The 15018-nt window shown below is 50.8% G+C and overlaps 1 protein-coding gene across 1 annotated transcript in view; it reads right to left on the reverse strand.

The window, feature by feature from the left end:
• Pkp1 (plakophilin 1) overlaps positions 1-15018 on the reverse strand; it is a 44862-nt gene that overhangs the window by 10886 nt on the left and 18958 nt on the right. The window contains exons 3-6 of the mRNA XM_075987420.1: positions 5351-5745; positions 2929-3073; positions 1219-1426; positions 286-463 (exon numbers count right to left, since the gene is read on the reverse strand). Of these exons, the coding sequence (XP_075843535.1) occupies positions 286-463; positions 1219-1426; positions 2929-3073; positions 5351-5745 (926 nt within the window). The remainder of the gene's footprint in view (positions 1-285; positions 464-1218; positions 1427-2928; positions 3074-5350; positions 5746-15018) is intronic.

The following is a 15018-nucleotide window of genomic DNA, read 5'->3' on the forward strand; positions in this document are numbered from 1 at the left end:
CCCTTCCCTTTTGAGGGTGAAAGTGATGATTTAGTTGAATGAGTTTTGTTATTCAAATGCAGGTTTTTTTTTTCTCTTAGATTTCCAATGATGGCCTCTAGATCCTCCCAGGAGGTTGCATGGCATAGCCAGACTCAGAGACATTGGAAATACCTGGCCCTTTGTCCTGGAGCCAGGCCACAAAAAGCAGAGCCAAGATGAGCGCTATGTTCTCTACTCTGGCTGAATAGGAGGCTGACTGTGGAAGGGCCTGAGCAGAAAGACCTATGTGCCATCTTCTGGTACCTCAAGCAGCCCGTGGCGTTGAAGAAGACCTCAGGGTCCACCACGTCCCGGGACATGTTGCTGTTGCCATCACACCAGCCGGAGAACGGAATGATGACTCGGTCAGTCAGAACAGGGAGGGCATCGGCCACCAGCTCCTCCTTCAGCTCGTCAGTGGAGGACAGGTTCCAGAGTAGCCCTGAACACAGACATGATAAGCACAACACGGCAGGCTCCGAAAACCTAAGGACTAAAGGTGCCGCCCCTAGCGTGGGCTCTAGCCAATGGCTCCCTTCCAGGTAAGCTTGGCCCATCTGACCATTGTCTAACTCTCTCTGATCCTAGTCTCAGTGTCCCTGTAAACTGCAGGTTCTTTGGGGTCTGAGACTATCTCAGAGCAGGAAAGATTCCTAAAATACAGCTGGTTGATCAGTGGTTTTAACCATATATTTTGGAAATTAGACCCGTTTTACAGTCTTTGTTTTCCACCTGAAACAATATATGGGAAGTATCAACCATGGAGGTCGGTCTAGAAGCTCTTATCAATTGTTAATCTGAAGAAGAGAATTGTTAATTCTCTTCTTTCCAGTCCAACTCAAGGTCTTCACGGTGACTTACTTTGCTGTCCTGTTCCCCACCTTGAATGTTCCATGTGTGTCGTGAATTCAGGGTAAGGGCGTCCTTCCAGATCCACTAATCCCTGCCCTACGTTGTGCTCCCCTCCCATCCCACATGTTTCTGTGCCTACTACATACGGTTCCTTCCCTTGCACCCCAGTCTCGAAGATGCCCTCTGAAGAGTGTACACCATCTCAGGCCATCATCTGGATGCCACTGTCCCAGCTGGAGCCAGTGCCACTGCGCTCCTGAACTGTAGCACAGCTGTGTCTTGGCCTAGCCTAAAAGGGACTGGTCAGAGACACACCCTCCCTGGCTTCCTACTGCAACAGCCTACCGGTCAGCTGTTTCTGGATCTCCGTGCTCCCGCTCCTCCTCAGGAGGTTGACAGCCTCACGGATCCCATTCTGCCTCCTGGTCTCCAGCTTGTTGTTGGCGCTCCTGAACACCAGGTTGCGCAGGGCCCCAGCAGCAGCCTGCTGGACGTTCTGATTGGGGCTGCGGAGGAGGTCCACCAACTTGCAGATGCCTTGCAGCTGAAAGACCTGCCAAGAAAGTTGCCCACATTGCTTGCTCAAAGGAAAGGAGGCTGAGACAGTTATTCTCTACTTAAAGTAGCTGTTTCTCAGGACAAAAAAAAAATCAGTTCAGAAGCACACAAGTCCACCACAACACATAAGCAATAATGAGTTAACGGCAACTGACCCAGACAAGAAAGCCAAAGACCTGAATTCAGAGCTAGCTCCTCATATCCTACTCAGGGCCCTTAGCAAGTCTCTCCTCTGTCTGGAGCCTTGTGTTCCTCTTCTGGAGCACGCTAAAGACCAGCTGAGAAGCTGTACCACCATACTTCAGAATCCCAAGGCAAAACACGCTGAAGGTGCCACAGAAGGTCTCCTATGGTCGAAATTTTGATGAAAGCTACCCCGGGCTTTCACAAATAGGAAGCTATTTGTGGCACATAGAGCTGTATACTGTGTGGTGTAGGTGTTTTCCTAGCCGGCCAACAGCCAAGCGTGGGAGGCGTTAATGAACCCTGTTTTCACTGAGGGAAAGAGCTGGGAGGGAGAGAGTCTTATACTTGAGTGGAACCTGAGGAAGGGGATTTCTGTGAAACTCATGGCTATCAAATTGAGCCGCAGGCCCCTTCCAAGGCTGCTGTAGAACACAAGCCTCCTAGTGTAGCAGCCATTATTATCTTCATCACAGCAGCTGCAATGGCTTCTCAGAGATCCTCAAGATGGTGTTTGCTGAGAGCTTAGTGCGTGCCGCAAATCCTGATGATCTGAGCTCAATCTCCAAGACTCACCCAGTAGGAGAGAACTGAATCCTGAGTTGTCCTCTGATCACTGCATAGACACACATGCATGGGCACGCACACACACATGCACACACAAACACACACACACACTGAGTAAAAAGATTGGGCCTGTTACCAGAAGGAGAGGATAGAGAGAATCATTAGATCTTCACCTGAGATTCAAGCCACTCCCCCCATGTTTCCCTCCCAGAGATATGTAATCCTACCCAAGCTGTATAAGGTCCCGTGGTCTCAGGTCTTGGAGGTGATAGAGTATATAGAATATGAAAGATTAGATGAAAAGTGGGGGGGGCACTCCATCTATACATCTGTGCTGGGATGAGACTTGCTTTGGGGTCACTTATGTGCTTGCAAGTGTCTCATTACCCATGCTTTCTAAATAAACCCAATAAATTCATTGACATGCCAGGCTGTGTCTTGGTGGGATCACTACTCTGGTCTGTTGTTAGTACATTGTCTCGGGTGAATAGCCATTTATCTATATCTCCCTAGGAAAGGTTCACATAGCAATGACGAGTGGGGGAAAGGCAACTGTCTAAGGTCCACTCAGGAGGGCATTACTCTGTAGGTTAGGATGCAGCTCTGATCTTGCAGGGAATACTCCTCCTCCTGGTATCTGGGTGCCTTGGAAAGGAACCAACTACAACTGCTTCCAATCATCTGCAAATCCAGGGCCAGGCTGACACACTCAGGACCTGGCACCGAGAAAGGTGTATGGCCTGTTACCTGTTGCTTGGCAGATTCATCCTGGAAGCAGGTATGCTGGATGTAATAGGCCCCGATGGCCTGGTACTTCTCATCCTGGGAGCTCAGGTACTGCACAGCCTTGGGGATGGTCAGCCCACTGCACTCAATGTCTTCACTGCAGATTCTGGAAGAATAGGGTACAGTACATTACAGGGTGAGCTTGGAGCCCTGGCGAGCAGGCTCTATATTCTTTCTTATACACCGAACAGCCACAGCCTCTTCTGCCTCCAGGGAAACAAAACAAGGCAGCCAGGTTCTCTTGGAGAACATCTTGTGAACAGCTCCCTATGAGGAAGGAAAAACCGTGTGCTCTGGGTTCCCCTCTCCTGGGATGAGGCCCCTGTCATGGGTTAAAGCCGAAGCAGGACAGTCACCCTTACACTGTGCACAACTTAGCCCTGTTTCCTGAGATGAAGCTTTCCGTCTATCCTGCCAATGTGTTTGTGCCTCATCCCGGGAAAGTGAAAGTGAATGGCTTGTCTTTTCCCTCTCTCCTTCTGCCCCGTCCTCCCAAGTCCAGTTAGCTTCTTACACACACACACACACACACACACACACACACACACACACACACACACAAATTCTCACTGTCACCATACTCGTCTGGGTTAGGGTCACTTTTGTGGGGCCAGTGTCTAGAGGCAGCTCTACCCAGCACATTACAGCCTTTAGCTAGGTCCTGAAATCCTGTCCACTAGATCATTCTCCAGCTCAGAAGCTACCTGCAGCTTCTCCATACAGCAGGTTCAATTTCAAACTGCTTAGACACTGAAGGGCATGCCTTAGGTTGAACCACAGCAAATGGCTATTAGTTCACTGCTTCAACTGAGTGTTTGGCTCCATTGCAACCTCTGGCACGTTCCCTCGCCTCTGGCAAGAGTCCGTTGGTTGTAGCAAGACATCCGCGGTTCCAGGCACGAAGGCCTAGCCTAGGCCTGCTGGAGTCTCCCTTCCAAGAAGCCTTTCCAAGGAAGGGAATCCTCGTCTGGAAACTCCTTCAGCTCCCATGGTATGCTCAATAAATAACCACAGTTATAGCTAAGGCAATCCAACTTCATTTCTGAAATCCATCATCCAAAGGGCAGAGTTCTCTGGCTCCAGGCTAGTTGCACACCTGCCCTCTATTGAGAAGGCCTCACCTCACCTTTATCAGTCAACTGTCCCTTCTACATGGCTTGTCACTCAACCCTAGACCTCCAGTTGGGGTCAGAGGGTGCCATGATTAGTCTCCAGAAGAGAAGCATTTCTGAGTCCTCTCACAAGTTATTCTAAATACCTGTTACATATTTCAAACAGGAGAGGTCCACTTGAAACGGACCCCAATTTCGTTCAGAACAGTGTGGGACTGGGAGGAAAGAGTACAGCACACAGAACCAGCTGTGTGGCCTTGGACAAGCACCGCCATCTGCCAGCTTTGTTTAGTCTTCCTTACGGTCTGCCTGGAAAGGAAAAAGGCAAAGCTCCTCGGTCACTAAGACTGTGTCACCATGGCTGTGCCTCCTGGGATCACCGCAGAGCTGGCATGGAGTGGGTGCTCCCTAAATATTTGCCAAATGAGTAGCTGTCATGAGGAGATAAGGGACAGTGGGAAGGTTCATGAAGGTTGATGGTGTTCTGAGCCTTAAAGGCAGGTTCAGTGTTACTATAGCCCCAAAGTGCCCTCTGCTTATGTCTCTCTATAGGACAGCTCATCAGGTCTGCTTCAGAGTGTGTGTGTGTGTGTGTGTGTGTGTGTGAGAGAGAGAGAGAGAGAGAGAGAGAGAGAGAGTCTATTACCTAGAAGGCTTGTTGCAACACATATTGCAAGGATCTCCAGGTGTCTGTAGGATTGTGTTGGACTGTGTGAGGCCCAGGAATGAATATCTATTTTTTAGATGTCATTTTATATGTAAATGAGTATTCTGCCTGCATGAATGCCTAACTGGAGGGCAGAAAAGGGTGTTGTATCTTCTGGATCTGGAGTCACAGATGGTTGTAAGTCACATGTGGGTGCTGGGAATCAAACTTGAGTCCTCTGGAAGAGCAGCCAGTGCTCTTGACTGCTAAGCCATCTCTCCCGCCCTGAGAACAAGTATTTCTAACACATTCCCCGGTGCTGCTGATGTTGCTGATCACAGAGACATGGTGTGGCAGCCCTCGGCCTATTAATCTCTCCTTTGCCCTTCCTCTGTTCACAGCTGGGGATCCTTAAGACATGTGTATGCAATGGCTGGGTTCTGGGGCCTTTTCACTCTGAGGACTCTCTAGTCAGTGGCCCATGAGACCAGAGATTTCTCAAGGTGGCAACGCTGAAATCAGAACACAGGCGGAGCCTCTCTCTACTTCCCTGGGAGCCCCTGGCAGAGTGGGCTGGCTAGCAGACTGCCTCCCGTAGGCCCCACCACAGCCCCGCAGCACTCACTTGGAACTGGCCCTTGAGTGGCCAAAGGACAGGTCCTTGTTGCAGGAGATAGGCGGCACATACACCGGGTCCTGCTTGGAGGTGCAGGAGGGCGGTCGCACGGGACACTTCTTGACGGCCTTCTGACCGCTGCAGGTGCTGTAAAAGCTGTAGCGGTTCTGGGTGGTCTTGTGGCCCTTGCTGCCCAGCGTGCCTTTGCGCAGAGTGCCCCTCGGGTCACAGTAGAGGTCGGGCTCACTGCGGCTCGCCTTGATTTTTTGCATGAAGCAGATGTCGCTGCCGGCGCCTGTGGTGGCGCAGCTTCCGCGGGGATAGTTCCGGCTCCAGTTCTCCATCTGGCTGTAGGAGCTGAAGCGCCTGTTGTCAGACTCCCGCTTGAGGGTCCCATTGTAGATCTAGACAGGAAAGGCGTGAGCTGTTTAGCCAAGCGCTTAACTGGGATCCTGGATCTAGCTGTCCACAAAGGCGGCCTTTCCCACCCTAGCTACAGTGTTCAGAGGATCTGGAAATACTTGCAGAGAAAGGAACCGTGAGCATCGTCTACTTGCTATATTATTTTTTCCAAGGGCAGGTTGTGATCCACTGTGGAATACGAGATCATATTAGCAGCTATGTCCACCCTTATTAAAAGTATTGAATAAAGAAATGTATTGGAAAATACACATACAATACAGAGTGTAACACAGTAGAGACATAACCTGTTTTGCACTACAGCGATTTGATTCTGAATTGCGATGAAAAATGTACTTTTTTTTTTAAATTAAAAGATGGTTTATTTTGTGTACATGAGTATTCTGTCTGCATGTATGTCTACACATCACGTGAATGTCTAGTGCCCGAGAAGGTACCAGAAGAGGGTGTCAAATTCCTTGGAACTCCGGTTACAGATGGTTGAGAGCCACCATATGGTTGCTGAGGATAGAACTCTGGTCCTCTAGAAGAGAAACCAGTGCTTTAACTGCTGACCCATCTCTCCACAGCCCAAATTTACTTCTTATTGTGGAAATGTCTGAAAGGAAGACGTTCTATACCACTGATCCGGCCACATGTGCAAAGTCTAGGATGGGGTCTGCAAGCCAGGGAGGAGGGGGTCTTTCAGCCTTTGTGTCAAGTCCTTGCCTTGTCCCTTCGGGTCATCCCCAACAGCAGTGGCTTCTGACACAGCCAGCCCTGCCTCAGCACTTGCGCACGTTTGGAAATGTCAGTTGCTAGGAAGCCACTGCAACAGACAGCGCAGGGCCACAGGCTGGGGCACAGGGAGACCTCTGGGCTGTGCTGTCAGGCAGGCTGGGAAAGAAGCAGCGCAGAATCTCATCCAAAGGGGAACATGCCCCACGAACAAGGTGTTCCTAAGGGTCTTGTAAGCCAAGTGGGAATTTACTTCTCTGGGAGGAGCCTGCAAAGCCACAGACTTGGTGAGAATCAGCTGTGGTACTGAACTCTCCACAGAAGACTTTCCCAGACCCAAAAGCTGGCAGGTTTGGCCTGCTGGAACTTGTTCTCAGACTACAGGATCAACACTGAGCCTGATAAAACCTCTCTATACAGGTGCTGACTTGGGACTCACCTTCGCTGGGATGAGCGAGGGCCAAGTCCAGCCCAGAGACTGCCCACCCAACCCTAAGCACAGGATGGGGTAGAGAAAGTGAGAGAAGAGAAACGGTTGCAAACTGTGTGTCTGCAGGGGAGGCTGTTTGGCGACCAGCAATTCCCCTCTACACTGGATCTGGCCACACAGACAAAGGAGGGACCCGTTGTTCCAGTTCCCTGAAAGAATTGGTGTAAAGCTACCAGCTGGAAGTGGTATCCAAAACCCAGAAGCCACAGGCTGTTAACCTTGGTGGTGGCAGGTACTCTCCCTTCGCCATGCCAAGCAGGCACAATTTTCTGCCCCCAACTGGGTCAAACCACCCTGCCACACACACAGTAAGCTGCTCTGTGGGAGTCGGGAGAGACACAAACAACAGCAAGGCAGAGGTGAGAGGAGCTAGGAGTTTGGAGGTGAACCAGGCAATTATACACAAAATGTAAAGAGGCCTCCACTGCCTCGGGCAGTGGCCACATTCTGCCTTCTCCCAGGGAAGGAGGGCAGCAGATGGCGCTTTGGAGGGAAAGCAGAAGCAAACACTCCCCAGGGCAGGCTGGGCTTAAGAGGGAAAGGCAACAAGGAGCTCCCTTGTTCTCAGTAAGTGACACACCTGGACGTCATCTCAGACACCTGATGAGGAGTGCAGATGCTCTCCTGGCCCAAACCCAGCAAAGACGCCATCCTGCTGATTAAGCCTGAGAGACGTTCTGGTCTCAGCAACCTGTGCTGGGAAAGGGAGCAGCAGGCGGCCCTGGCAAGTCTCGGCTAGGTGGGCTGCCCCCAGGGAATGGGCGAGGACGCCCCTGTGAGATTGCAGTACCAGCTCCCCCCACATCAGCCACACCCCAGTAATGTCATCCATTCCTGGGAGCCCCACCCCAGCGTTTAAAGTCACAGTGCTGGATTGTAAGAGCGTGACAGCTAGAGGTGGCTCTCCCATCCCCGTTGCCTTTTGTGGTCACGTTGACAAGCAGGAGATAAACTCTCCAAGGCTCAGATAACGCATTCTGCCTCTAGGCCTCCTGCACAGGTAGCCCATGCGCCTGCTGTAGCTGCAGCCTGCTAAGGCTGCATTGGCAGTGGCATCTAGGGACTCCAAAGAGTTTCCTCGAGCGTGAGCAGGTTAGGACTCAGGAGTGCAGGCTGGAGTCAGACCGTCTTGGCTATGTCAGCAGCCTCCTTGGGTTAACCTGAGGCAAGAGACTTAAACCCAGTGTGTCTGAGTTTCTCCAGCTGTATGTCCGAGATCCTAATTGTTCATGACATAGAGGGTCATTAGAATCATTAGGCTAATGTTCGTGAATTAGAACTGGACATGACATGAGTACTTGGACCGTCTGCATCCATCTGACTCTCTCGCTGGCTGCCTTTAGGAGCTGGCTGAGAGCACACACATGCACATGTACTCCCGTGATCCTCCTGTCTCTCCCCCTCCCTAATGCTGAGATTACATGCATATGCCATCAGGTCAATCTTTCTACATGGGTACTGGGGATTCGAACGCAGGTCCTCAAACTGGCATGGCAATAAATCTACCGACTGCGCTAATTCCCTGTCCTTTCTGCTTCTCTCCCCACCTGAATGTTTTAAGACAAAGCCTCTTACTTTGGCTCATGGATTCAGTTAGTCTAGCAGGCCAATGGACTTCAGTGATGCGTTCCCCCGGCACCAGGGTTACAGAGGGTTTTCAATAACTCACACCATTTCTAAAGAAGTTTCTAGATAATCGATAAGGAAGTGACACCCAGGATTCAGAGCCCACGCCGCGCTCATTCCATAGCACAGAACAGGTCTAAGTATGTTTGGGAAAAATAGAGGTACCCATTCTGCCCAGATGGTACATGTTGAACGAAGCAGGCTTTCTGCCAAGATGGCGCTGTCCTTCCATGGGTGCTCCTGGCATCTGTGGCAGGACACTTCTCCATTGTCTGGATGCCCAGGCACCACAGGATGTTTGTGGGAGCCCCGCCCCCAGGCAGTCCCACTCCCACCCCCACTTCCAAACACCGGCTTCCAAGTCTTAAGCAAACAGCTGCAGCCAGAAGAGAATTCATGGGCACCTGTGCCCACAGCAGGTGGGAGAACTTTGCTGCCAATGCCTCTCCAGCCACACCCCCACACTCAGATAGGAATCTGCTGGCAGCCTCCTCTTCTTTGAATACAAAGGGGGTACACACACACACACACACACACACACACACACACACACACACACACACACGCGCGCGCGCGCGATGTCAGAGGACTATCCCATTACCTTTTTGAGAAACTCAAACCTCAGGTGGGACAGACTGTGAGACCATGTAGTCAACAGGCCGGGTTAGGCCTGAGTTTGGCTGCACTGAAGCCCAGAGTGTGGACACAGAGACATGCTTCTCCAGTTGGAACACTAGCTGGGCTCTTGGGACTCAACTGTTGGGACCACATTCCAAGGCTAGCCAGACAAGACTGTGTTGGCCAGAAGCCTCCCTAGCCAGCCTGTGTTCTGCCCTCTCTTCTCCTAACTTAAGTCTAGTTACTCACCTGTTAAAAAAGAGTGAAGCCAAGCTGCGTGCCTGGAGGCATTTGTTTCCTAACATGGTTGTTCCTGCATCTGAGGAAGAAGTGTCTTCATTACACTAATGAAGCACCCTGTTGTTTAGTGGCCCTGCCTCTGAGGCCATCAGGCCCCTAAATGCCTTCTTCACTTCTCTCTGCCTTGTCCTGAAGAAGTGTGGTATTTCAACCCACACTCATGGTCCCTGGAGCCCTGTTCTTCTTTAAGTTAAGTAGGAAGCTCTCAGGAGCCCACCTCTCACTGTGTAGGCAAGGAACGTGAATTCTAGAGTGGGCTGAATCAAAGTAAACCAATGCTTTTCTTAGGCTCCGAAGGCCTGAGAGACCCCTATGTGTCAGTGTTATTGGGAGGACAGTAAGCAACCATTCTGGAGGAGGTGATGCCCACCTGAGCATGCTGTCTGCCTCCTTCTTTGGCATTGCCACCTCTTAGACCGTGGTCCTGTATGTCCTTGGTATATTCCTGGGCACCCCCTAACTTATAAATTGTAATGTAAGTATCTGATCGACAGGATACCTGACACGCAACCTCCAAAGGGGTCGTGGCACACGGGTTGAGAACTATCACTCTGATCCTCACCTTTTCACCCCGTCACTTCCTTCTTCCTCAGACAAAGCTTCCCCTAGCCCTGGCCTTGCTGGAGAACTCACTGTGTCTCTGCCGTTTACCAGGTAAGCACATGAACTTGCCTCTGGCCCACCTACCCAGCGGCCTCTTCTCTAGCACGCGCTCTCACATGGTCCCACAACAACAGATACACACTAGCCCCTGCTTCCCCTGCTTTCTGCCCACCTACTTTCGAATTCCATATTTTTCCCAAGCTTCTGCTCTAACCCGTCATCTCCACGAGGGCTGCTCTGCCCCTTCTTGGCCCTGGATGCTCACAGCTGGAATCCTTTAGCTACACACCTAGTTTCCCCTGGCCTTGTCTGTTCTCTTGTTACTACAGTAGGGTTGTTATGCCAAGCTTTTCAAGCCAAAGAGCTCTGCCTAGCAGGGGGCTGGGTTCCCAGCAAGCACTTGTGGAAAAGAAAGCTACTTCTGCTCTGGAGGATTTCTTCTGGGAACGGACACTCTGGTTGCTGATGAGCACTACTGGGTTCTCCATGGCCTCCTTGCCTGGGGTCTACCACAGACAAAGTGAGCTGGTGGAAGGTAGAAGGGTTCTGAGCAATGCAAGACAGCCTATCCCAGAAGCACAGCCTGAGCTCACCGCCTGGAGTCCAGGACTTCCTTTACCCTGCCCTGGGACATAGCTGATACCTGGCTGAGCCCAGAAAGTTCTGCCTCAGAGCTGGATAAGCAGACTGAAACTGCCTGCCTCCTTGGAAGCAGTATATGCGCTAGGCAGGCCAAGATGAAAAGAGTGTCCACGTCCCCAGCTATTAGCCCATTTTGAAACCACGCTTCTGCCAACAAGGTGGGGCTGGCCAAACTGGCTCTGCCACAGGTCACACCCTTCTCTGCCTGGAGAGTCACACACCCAGTGGAGTGTCCAACAGGGCCATGTTCAGCAAGGCAACCTCCCCACACCCTTCTCATGAAAGCCAGCACACATACAACTTCACAGAGTCCTCATCCCTTTTGGACCTGGAAAGAGCTTTTGGGCCTTGGCAGCGCTCCCCATCTCCCCACAAGAACAGCCTCCAAGGTAGTTTATCTAGCAAGTACTACTGCCTACCTGTCTGTGCCCACTGAAGGCCCTCACACAATAATGACAACGGCCCTCTTGCATCTTTTTGGGTTGTGTTCACTCGTGAGTAGCAAAGTACATCTGGTTTACAGGTGACTTGCCCTTCTTTCCTAGTGCTGGCGGACTAGGGCCCTCTACCAAGAAGGCACCCAAGAGGGGCACATAGGACCCGAGGCATGCAGAGTTCTCCTAAAGGCACAGGGTGCTGCTTACTTAGCCATGTGAGTCAGTGAAGAAGCCACTGAGGCCTGAATCACCAAAGATGCAGCTTCATCAGGGAGAGTGCCGGTCCCTGACTCCTCTGGGCACACCTTCCTCTAGAGAAGCACAAGTCCCACCCTGGGCTGGGTTTCTTATTTCCTGGCACACAGTTGTGAGAACACCCCACTGGTCAGAATCCCTGATGTCTGTCCAGGCAGAGAGTGGTGCCACTGGGCCTTGAAGGAGGCTGGGGTAGGAGTGCCTCATTGTAGAGTCCTCAAAGGCAGGGAGGAGACACACCCACAATTCCATTACCAACACCCTGAAACCCACAGTGTCTTCCCAGGGACACCCCAGAAGCACGAGAGATGCCTGTGAACTAAAGGGTAGTATCTGGTTGACAACCAGTTCTTATTTATTGAGAAGAGGACAAGAGCAAACTCCAATACAGTCCCATTCCAGGACTCAGATAAGTTTTATTAATTGTTTTTTTTTGTGTGTGTGTATGTTTGTGTATGTATGTGTGTTTGTGTATGTGTGTATTTTTGTATTTGTGAGTGTATGTGTGTGTTTGTGTATTGTGTGTATGTATGTGTGTGTGTGTGTGTGTTCGAAATAAAGTCTTACACACAGCCCAGTCATAATTACCCTGCCTCAGCCTCCTGAGTATTAGGATTATAAGGCTGAGCACGGCACGTGTGTTGTCACCTAAAAAAAAACTTGAAAAAGTAAAAAACCAAAGCTTTGGTGCCCATCTCAGAAGCATATGTAGACTTTACAAGAAAGCTGGCCAGGAATAGCGCCTCTCATGACCTTTGAAAAATAAAAGCTGTGAGCCCTTACCAATCAGTCAGTATGAAGAAACATTTGCAACTGGGTGGTGGTGGTGCATGCACACCTTTAATCCCAGCACTTGGGAGGCAGAAGCAGGGGGATCTCTGTGAGTTCGAGGCCAGCCTGGGATACAAAGCAAGTTCCAGGACAGGCTCCAAAGCTACACAGAGACACCCTGTCTCGACAAACCAAATAATAATAATAACTTTCAGATGACTGAAAGCAGATCTCCTAGCGTGTCAAGATGACTGAAGCCCAAGTGTGAGGGTGCTACAGAATCCCAACCAATACTCCAGGAGGCTTTCAGGAGGTGGCCATCTTTCCGGGAACACCTGGTGCCTAACGCCCCTAACCTGGCCTCTTTGGCTGCAGGCTCCAAGTCTTCCTTATGGGTGAGAAGCCTGCAGGGGCTCCTCATATCCAGTGGAAGGCGTCAAAGTGAGCTGGCACTCTATGCCAGCTGCTCTCAGAACTGCCCACCACTCCAGTAACAGTGCCAGCTGTCCCTGTGCCCTATGCCCGGCTTTATCACTCGCCTGGCTCCTCTCCTGCCTCCTGTTTTACAGACTTAGGGCTGTTTTAGTTCCTGCCCCCGCCAGAATGAACAGGGGCACAGGACATAGGTTTCATACGCATATTTCTTTCTAAAGATGAAAAGACAATGATCATTAACTGGGTGTAGGAGTGTGTGTCTGCGTCTGGGTAGGTGCAGGTACCTGCTGAGGACAGGTGCCCAGTCCCCTGGAACTAGAGTTACAGAGAGTTATGAGCTGTGTGATGTGAGGGTTGGAAGTCAAACTTCAGGGCTCTGGAAGAGGAGCCAGTGCTCTGACTTGCAAAGCCATCTCTCCATTCCCCATGTTTCCTTCCAAAAGGGAAATCCGAGCAGGGGCTCGACATGTGGCCCTCTCCTGTGCAGGTGGCAGTAGAGCCCTCACGCTTGACTCTCTCCTACAAACTCAGAGAAGATGGAGCCTCAGTTATTCTGTATAGAATTTCATGTATAGAATGCAATGTCATGGATTCTAAATTTTGAACTCAGCTGATCCAGTGATGGGTCAATCCAGGGAGGGAGGTAGGAGGAAGGGGGGCACGGAAGTGTGAACTGGTTTCCCTGAAGGATACTTTTAAGTCAAGAAGATCTCTCATAGCCAGTGTCCCCACCCTGTTCTGGAATGTCAGAGGGGAGACCGAGTAGCCCCAGAATCCTTGGGAACCATGAGCCCTGAGTGTTATTTCAGTATTAGAAGAGAGTCAAAGGCTTTGTGGAAGATACGGATCCCAGGGAACCTGCTTCCCTGGTCCTAAAGAGCTCCCCAAAGACCCGAATCCATTGCTGCTGATTAGATGACCAAGAACTTCATATGAAGACAAGTGACCACCCCTTATCCACCCCCTACCCCAATGTTTGGGTAGAAAAGCACCTCTTTGGAAGACGAACATGTATATGTGCATAATGTACATACAAGCATGCACATGCGTGTGCACATATATTTACTGGCACATGTGGATGTGCACAAGCATACACCCATCCTGTACACACCCCACCTGCTCACTTGGGAAGCACACATTGTTTTTTCCAGAGGTAGTCTTATGTAAGGAAAATCTTTGAAAGTTTCTTGATCTCATCTGAGGCCATTCGGCTAGAGATGGCAGACGGTGAACCAGACCTTTGGTCTCCTCTCAGTGTTTGTACCCGAGTGACCAGCCATCAGCTACTGGAGTCTGGTGATGGGAGCAAAATCTGAGTGACAAAGAGAACTGGGTATGGTGGCTTATGCCTGTAATCCTAGCACTCCAGATGCTGACCAAGAGAGCCATGAATTCCATGACCAGGAGAACCATGAATTCCAGACCACTCCGGGCTTCATAGTCAGGACCTGTCTCAATAAGACAAAACCAAACAACAACAAAAGCAAAGTGTTTCTATCCTAGGTGTCTCTGGTGTTTACCCATGGGCTAACCTGATTCTTAGAAAGCCCAGACCTAGGAGCTACTTGCCTCTTTTCTTTTTATGGGTTATGAAAGATTCTTGAATATATTTAAGAAGACAGTAAAGCTTGGGGAAGGGCAAATTCAGTTGCAGAAGGATTGCCTACCATGTTCAAGGCCTTGGGTTCGACCTTCAGCACTGTGGGGAGGAGGAAGAAAGGGAAAGAAAGAAAGAACTTAGCTGCTCATTGGTGTCACACAAGTGTGCTGTCCAAAGCCAGGGATGAAAAGACCCTCTGGCCCAAAGGACAGCAGGACAGTGGAGACCTTGTGGCTGCCGTGGCTGCTGTGTTCCATGTGGGAACATTAGTGCAATGATGGGGAGGAGGAACTGGCTCCCTTGAGCCACACCTTCTCGAGGAGCAATGGTGGGTCAAGTTGTGTGGTGAACACAGGGGTCCGTGCTAAGGTTGGTAACGGAGCTGGACCCTGGAATCCTTTGAAGTTAGCCAACTGTTGCTGGGCTTCTTTGAATTTGGGTGGAAGTATGGGTCCTTGGCAGCTCCCTGAGTACCCCCACTCTGTCCCCAGCAGTGTGGGATCTCCAGAGAAGTGGTTAGAATTTTAGGCGAAGGTGGAAGAAGTTGGGGGTTGTTCCTGAGCTCCAAGATGGGGGTTCTATTCCACAGAGCCTGGCCCTTGTCTGACACTGGAGTTAGAGATTTCCTCTGTACATACTCCTTTCGCAAAAAGTATTCAGCTAGGCCTGGGGCTGGTGGCCTTAAGGGGCAGGGGCTTCACAAGGTGCTTTTCTCCATGGCCGGCAGAGCTCTACATGACCAGGGTGGGAGTCAGTGTTGGAA

This window comes from Microtus pennsylvanicus, chromosome 10, assembly GCF_037038515.1.
Source record: "Microtus pennsylvanicus isolate mMicPen1 chromosome 10, mMicPen1.hap1, whole genome shotgun sequence".
In the NCBI taxonomy this organism is placed as follows: Eukaryota; Metazoa; Chordata; class Mammalia; order Rodentia; family Cricetidae; genus Microtus; species Microtus pennsylvanicus.